Source organism: Annulohypoxylon maeteangense (genome assembly GCF_022496945.1).
Source record: "Annulohypoxylon maeteangense strain CBS 123835 unplaced genomic scaffold GGS22scaffold_3, whole genome shotgun sequence".
In the NCBI taxonomy this organism is placed as follows: domain Eukaryota; kingdom Fungi; phylum Ascomycota; class Sordariomycetes; order Xylariales; family Hypoxylaceae; genus Annulohypoxylon; species Annulohypoxylon maeteangense.
This window is the reverse complement of record NW_025953250.1, coordinates 470,382-477,993: the sequence shown is the minus strand read 5'-3', so window position 1 is coordinate 477,993 and position 7,612 is coordinate 470,382. Positions and strand designations below refer to the sequence as shown.

General features: G+C 48.5%; 2 protein-coding genes across 2 annotated transcripts; one reads left to right on the top strand and one right to left on the bottom strand.

Moving 5' to 3' along the window:
- Positions 1 to 1,465: 1,465 nt before the first annotated feature.
- On the bottom strand, positions 1,466 to 2,954 carry GGS22DRAFT_185202 (Zinc/iron permease; the record flags this gene model as incomplete). Its single annotated transcript, XM_047964285.1, has 5 exons — positions 1,466 to 1,500; positions 1,559 to 1,686; positions 1,741 to 2,603; positions 2,657 to 2,799; positions 2,861 to 2,954. 5 exons carry the CDS (start codon positions 2,952 to 2,954, stop codon positions 1,466 to 1,468), a joined length of 1,263 nt encoding a protein of 420 aa, XP_047821655.1.
- Positions 2,955 to 4,954: 2,000 nt separating this feature from the next.
- Positions 4,955 to 7,440, top strand: GGS22DRAFT_154393 (cation efflux family-domain-containing protein). Its single transcript, XM_047960031.1, has 10 exons — positions 4,955 to 5,052; positions 5,214 to 5,671; positions 5,731 to 5,757; positions 5,817 to 5,894; positions 5,973 to 6,047; positions 6,112 to 6,196; positions 6,247 to 6,317; positions 6,368 to 6,616; positions 6,682 to 6,799; positions 6,879 to 7,440. The coding sequence occupies exons 1-10, from the start codon at positions 5,001 to 5,003 to the stop codon at positions 7,055 to 7,057; spliced, it is 1,392 nt and encodes a 463-aa protein (XP_047821654.1). The 5' UTR covers positions 4,955 to 5,000; the 3' UTR covers positions 7,058 to 7,440.
- Positions 7,441 to 7,612: the final 172 nt, after the last annotated feature.

The following is a 7,612-nucleotide window of genomic DNA, read 5'->3' as shown; positions in this document are numbered from 1 at the left end:
AGAACATCACCACTAAAGAGCATTGTACATCCCCAGATCCAGAAGCCCAATCCCAGCGCCACATCACCACCACCAACCTCTCCAACCCCCCATCCCATCTCAGCTCATCTCGCCAACCCTCAAAAACGCCATCCATCTATTTTAAGCCCCGATCTTCACACAGACGCAAACGCCCTGCCTGCATGCACACAAAAGTTCCAGAAACCCGGCCACGGCTGAACCTTCCCTCTCACAACCTCCCCATTCCCATTACCAAATCCAAACTACCTCTTCACGCACCTCGCCAGCGTCTCAAACAACACATAGCCTACCACCCAAGCCTCCAGCACCGAAGAAACAAACACACATGCCAAAACGGGAAACACGACACGTGCCCAGCTTCCCTCCACGAAAACGTTACGTACAGACGCATGTACGTGCGCTCTCCCCGGCATCTAGGCGCTGTCTCACCCGTCCCTAGTCCCCCGCGCGGCGGCTCCACGGCCTCCGTTTCAGAAGACGAGGCGCCAAGAAGCCAAGAAGAGTGGCATCGCTGCGGATATCTGGAGTGCCGGTTTTACCGACGCGGAAGCGGGCCGAGGGGTTTGGACCTGGACCCTTAGAGTTGTACCTAGAGGGCAGGGAGGTTATGGTGAGGGAAGTTTTTGCTTGGTATTTTGAAAGATTTGGAATATTTGGAATTTTATTGCTGGGGCGCTATTCGCAATTATAGGTAGGTATGCTATCGTAATAGTTCCCTCCCTATTCAGAATTTGTGTATGCGCAGTAGTAGTAGATATGCCTTCAGATTCACTCTAGTGATACAGTATCGTTCTAGAAAACTAAATCTTCCTTTCCCTTCCCTTCCAGCTCCCTCCCAGTAAAACGTAATAACTCATTAATCCTCCAACCAGTCGATCAATCCCATCTCCAAGGCCGTATCTTTTGTGATCGTTCGTCTCTGCCAGAGGCTTCTTCTCGCAGCGTTCCGTTTCGGCAGAACCTCCCCCTATCTCGACTCGGCTTTTCGTTTTTGATACGGGGGTATAAGGAGATATATCGCTCTTTAATGTGATGTGTGGAAGAAATCGCGTCCCTACCTATCTCCGCGGAGATAGATATTGGGCTCTCAAACTGACGATAACGGAAAAGGGGGGACCAGGCTGAAGCTTTAATACCGGTGATTTCGGTAAGGACTGTGGTGTTGTAAAATTACACTTTCTCACGCATGGAAAACTACTTGCTGCATTTGCCAAGGGAGCCCTTCCACGTAATATGATAGCACAGCCGACGCCCTTGGTCCCCACCACACATCCATTAATCCGTGCCCATGTTTCGTTCACTACCCGACTCGTCTCAAGTAGCTGTTTTTTTCGAAGCAGCAATCCGATGCTGCTCCTCGGGGTATCGCGGTCTATGTTTTTCTCGTTCTCCTTGTCTTTGAATCGACTCGCGGTTCGTAGGTGTTCGTTGCTTGGGAATCCTTTTAAGCGAAGGCGCCGACGATGGACATGCCAGCAGCTAGATATACCATTAGCCAAATATGAGACAAATATATATTTTATATGTGAATAATTACCTCCGAGAAGAACGTAGCAGAAAGCAATCTTCTTTTGCTTCATGGTGAGAACATGTTGTGATTCCTCGGAAAGGAAGTCTTCAGCGAGAAGGTCGACCAAGGCAGCGTAGATCAAAAGACCAGAAGAGCTGTGAGGCATTAGCAAATATTAATTTAGATCGGTTTGTAGATCTGTAACATACATCGAGTTGAAGATACCGACAATGATCAGACCGAAGGCGCTGTTGGGATCATAGCTGTTGCGTGCAATCAAGCCGATGGCCTGTCCGATGGGAGCGGTGGTTCCGAAGGCAAACACTAATAGCCAAGGTCGAATGCTGCCCTTAGGGTATGGTACAGCTGCGATACGAGAGCCAAGACCAAGACCTTCAAACATTTGGTGGAACAGGATGGCAATTAGAAGGACGACGAAACCTTCGATGGTGATGGAGACAGTCATTCCGACGAAAACGGAGTGGAATAGGATACCACCTTCTAGCAGTGTGATGTTCATTGACATTCTCTTGTAGACTAGGGGGTCGACGGGTTGACCCTCCTCGTCAAACATGCTCGTCTCAGAAATGACAGTATCTTGTTTGGGAGCTTCGACCTGCATGCTGCTAGGACTGACAGCACCGCCGTTGGCCCTGATCATATTGACAAGCTCGAGACGCTGGCGAACATATTGCTCATAGAAGACGATGAACCATGGAGGCATTTCGGATTGAGGGAGGTCGAGCTCGCTGACAGCGGGATCGGGGTATTGTGACTGATCGTACTGCTGCTGAGCCATCTTCTTTTCGTAAGAAATGTCGTCAGCTTCGAAGCTGTTTCGACCCGGGAATCGCTGGGGGCGCTGAGGGGCAGCCGGCGGTGGCGCGTGAGCCTCAAAGCCGGTGGCACCGCCATGAGAGTGACCACCCATCTTGTTGTTCATCCACATCTCAACGACGAACAGACAAAAGAGAGAAAACATCATGATGACACCGGGTAGTGGGGGGTAATCCTTGGTGAAGAGGTCTGGTAGACATGGGTCTGAAAGACTGAACCAGGCTGTGGGAAGAAGCTGATGGTTGTTAGATTGGATGAACCCAAAACGAGTGATAGACTACTTCTTACATGAACGAAGGCAGTTGCTATTAGGACACCTGTTCCAAAGTGCTTGCAAGCAAAGAACACATTCTGCGGGACCTTAAGCCAGCTAATCTTCTTCGCGGCCACGGGAAACCCAGCTCCAAAAATCGACGCCGCTAAGACAAGAACTGAGAATGTAATGTTAGCTGACTTCGATCTAAGAAATCCCAAGTATTTTTCGTCACTTACAGAGACCGATTGTGTGGAGAGGCAGATCGTACTCTCCGGCTTCCTTGCCACTGCCACAAACGGGCTTCATGTCTCCCATATCTTCTGTCGACATGATGTCTTCTGGTTTATTTCTTTTTTAAATGTGAAAAAAAGTAAGGGGGAGAGAAGTGAATGGCAGTCGGGAGTCCGGCGACTGGTAAAAGTGAAGGTTGAAGTTAATACAATAGAGAACGGGCAACAAATACGAAGCCGTCCGGCGACTCCTGTGCGTAGAATAGAATAACAGACGAAAAGGCTTCAATCCTCACGCCAAGAGAAGGGAAGGTTAAAAAGAAAAGAAACGGAAGAGAATGCAAAAGAGAAATAGGACCCCTAACACTCTATCATGGGCACGGCGCATAAGAATAGGATATCAATCAGAACCTCTTGGAAGATCTGGCAGACCTTTGCTTTAATATTGTCTTGTCACGTCAAATCTTGCCCGTCGATCCTCGGCTATTCTTGAGATGAAGACCCATGGCACTCGATTCGAGATCCGAAGTGTGCAGGTGTGTGTATGCAGCGATGATCTAAAATAGATCCTCTCGACTCAAATTGACGTTTGGCACTTGTTCAACGTATGACAGGAAGGGCAGGTAGGCTGGTAGGGCAACTCGACGCTTGCGAGCCGAAACCTGGTCGTGGACATGACAAGGCCATTCTTTGCTTAACCGCAGATCAACCAAGTCAATGCCTTCGAAGGTGTTTCATAGCCGATTTTTCGATGGTAACGGAGAGCGGCATGGCATCTCTACCAAACTTAGCATCGCGACTTCGAAGATCATGCCCGTGCTGGTGCGAGCTTGGCGTGAGGCTCACCTTGAAGGGGGTCCACCGCAGCGACCGAGATCCATCTAACTTGGGCTGCTTGGCTGAATAGCCACGGACAGAGCCAAGGTACCCAGGGTATGTTCTACTTTCCTCTATTTTTCTTATTTTGTTACTGTACACACTCGACCGTAGTATCACTTTCCGGACTAAGAAACCATAGAATCAACGTTGAAGGCTCGGCGGCAACCGGAAAAACACTGCAAACATTGAAGGTCGTAGGGTTGAAACAAGTTCCACCTTCCCAACTCCCCTAGTCAATTTACCTACCTACTCCTACTTACATAGTAATTACTCACGATAATCAGGATAGTCAACGTTGAAGCATCACGCAATGGTGCCTCTTCCGACACGGCTTCGAATTATGTACGTGGTAGATCGAATAAACGCAGGGTCCCGTAGCTGTCATACCTTAATTCAGTATTCAGCTAGTCGGGGATTTGTGTGATTGTCGTCGTTGCCCCGTAAGGAATAAGCATCTTCGAACCGCACGGGGAAACGAAAAGGCTCTTGGCAGTATCAATATTTGTGGGCTACGATAATGCGGCTTTGGGTATCTGATGCGAGAATACTAAAGGTTGGACGATGAAGAGGATGCCCAAAACAACGCAAGGCTTGGCAAACAAAGAGTCCGGGGTATCTGGACCAGTTCTGACCAATGCGGTTGCGTCGTCGAGATGGAGGTGAGCTTAATTGCCAGCCTTGTTGTGACAGATAGGACTTGATAGTCACGGCATTCGCAGACTCCGCTTGAATCGAAACAAATTTTAGTCCAATTGAACATACCGCATTTGAGTAAGATCAGCTTAGTGCCGATGTGAAAAATCCTTTGCCAAGATCACTGTCGTTTGAGGCCGCTAGGAAATTGCGGTCTAAGCGGAGTTGGTGAGGGTTTAGATAGGTTCGATGGTCTAGATGACCCGGACCGGCATATGAACCCCTGTCTAATACTCTTTTTTAGCACCGGGGGGTTACCATTCTGCCCTGATTGAGAAAAATAGTGATGTAGTTGAGTGACGAGGTAGGCGGGCAAGGGCGGGATAAGCATTCCAGATGACCCAAATGCATAGAAAGCTGACCTGGAAAAGACGTGGAATTCCGTCATTGAACCGGTCGAGTGTAATTGGGTTGTAACGGGGCGCGCTGCTACCTTGACAGCGGGTTGGCTCCCTCACATTTGCCTTCCGAGCCACGTTTGGATATAATATGAATCTTGTGCGTGCAGAGATCGACCTCTCCCACTTTCATTCGGAAACATTTTTTGTATTGCACCCTAAACGCCTTCGTAAGCATGAATCCCGAGATGGCGAATCAGAATTCCCAGGACGACTCGAAGCCGTCAGGTCAGTCGTTTTTCTTCCTTTTATGCTCGTCCGATCTTGTTATGGAGGCTTCATGGAAACATTCATATCCGGCGCCTTCAAGTGTTTTGAATTGTTTTTTACCCTATATCAGGCGCAGTCAAAAAGCGTTACAATTACGGGCCGACTAACATCAGGTGAAGATACCACCACGCAAGCAGCTGCAGGTAGCGTAGTATCCGCGACTGCTGCTGCGCCCGAGGGACCGGCTTCACTCAAGGATGATAACAATGGTAGCCAAACCTCGGTAGCAATCGGGGAATCGGCCGCAGCTCAGTCACCTGGAGTGAACTCGTCTGCATCCGGCGCTAATGCGAATGACCCGATGAACATCGGCCGCCATCGCCGCGACAATGTCTCAAAGCGCCAGATGAAGATTGACCATCCGAATGGAAACAAGAGAGCGCTGAAGAAGTTCTACTCTAGGCAGAATGAACTTATCGATCAATTTCTAGGTGCCGATGACGAGGAACAGCTGCAGATTGAGGAAGATGCCCGGGTGGCTCCAAGGATCAAGTTTGCGGTCAATGCCTCCTTTTCGGTAAACTTCTGCCTCTTCGTAATCCAGCTTTATGCTGCTATATCGACTGGGTCGCTATCGGTAATTGACCCTGGGTGCGAACATTCCTCTTTAATGAACATAGTTGACCATTCTGATAGCTATTCGCCACTGCTGCTGATGCTTTTGTTCGTAACTTCTTGTCTTGAAATGCTGATAAAGTGCTGCTTGTTGACCTTAAAGACAGATGGACCTTGTCTCGTCTTTTGTAATGCTGATAACCTCACGTATGGCAGCTAGAGCCAGCATCTACAAGTACCCGGTTGTAAGTACCCATTGGTATCCATTGGTATCCATTGGTGCCATGACCGCCCAGGTTCACTGCATGCTCATAGCCGCGTAGGGTCGCACCAGGATTGAGACCATCGGAATTATCCTCTTCTGTGCATTAATGACTACTGTCGCCATCCAACTGCTCGTGAGTCCATTCCCCGCGGCGTTTCAGCCTCTCGGGTTTGATGGCTCTAACTCTTGGCCTATAGGTTGAGTCTGCGCGTACTCTGGGCGACGGACCAAGCGAATCTAGGGAACTCCATATTATCCCCATAGTCTTCGTGGGCATTGCTAGTAAGATGTCTTGGACCGCAACCAATAAACCGGGGTTAACAAGGATGTAGTTTTTGCGAAGGCCAGTCTCATGGTTTACTGCCTTGCGTATCGCAAATACCCGTCGGTTCACGTCTTTTTTGTAAGTTACCCTTAATGGTTATGGAGATGCTTCTACTGACGGTTGAATAGATCGACCACCGAAATGACATTGCCGTCAACATATTCGGACTGGTTATGTCGGTGGTCGGAGACCGATTTGTTTGGTACCTGGATCCTATTGGAGCCATATGCATCGCACTCCTGATCCTGTTCTCGTGGATCGCCAATGCATTCGAACAGGTCTGGCTACTTGTGGGGAAATCTGCTCCAAAGGAGTTCGTGTCGAAAGTCATCTACATGAGCATGACGCACGATCCCCTAGTCAGGAAGGTGGATACAGTAAGTCGACGTCGAACCATACTTTTCCACCCTTTTTTCAGGGGAACGCTGACAAAATGCCTTAGTGCCGAGCATATCATGCTGGGCAAAACTACTACGTCGAGGTCGATATAGTTATGGACCAAGATATTCCCCTCAAGATCTCTCACGACGTGAGCCAGTCTCTCCAGAGGAAGCTCGAAGGTATTATTAAATCCCTCACTTGGGCGAGATTCCCATGGTTCTATCGGCTTAGGTAATGTGCTTACTAATGATTTCCTAGGCTTGGGCGATGTCGAACGAGCATTCGTCCATGTCGATTATGACGATGACCATGATATCCACCAGGAGCATAAACCCCTATATGAAGAGAAGAAGCAGGGCCGAACCCTGAAGGACATCCTGCTCTTCCGAAAGAAACAAGGCGAAGATATACTTCGAGAGGAAGATAGATCGAGATGACGATCCTTCATCATCCGATGATCCGACTCGTTACAATTTGAACTTCGACATGAGAGTATGGTCTAAGGGTTATAGACGGTAAAAGGGGTAGTAGGTATAGAGGCGAGCTACGAGGCTGCGTTCGCTCGCAGGAATGAAAATCGAAGCTACGGATAACTACCGAAAAAAAGAGGTTGGTTGGCTGGTTGGCGGATTGGTTGATTGAGGTTATTCAAAAGTTGGTCTACCGACAAGCGTAAACGAATAATATGTGCGACGTCCGAATTTCATTGTGTTAATAAACCCATGAGCGATCCGATTATACTTCACCATTAGATACGATAATTGATCGCGAACTTTTTTGACGCAAGAAATGAAATACCCGTTTCCTCCTTAGAAGTTGAATTTGTGAAGAAAGTGTATGAATTTTCAGAAACCGATTGAGCGACGCCATAAAAGTCGATCCTGCCCTTTTTCTTGATTACGTAACATCCCACGCTCGGAGTAATCGTCATTGTGGCGCCGTCGTCGGGCTTAAGCTATGTAGGTACTCCGGTATCTTATCGTATGATTAGA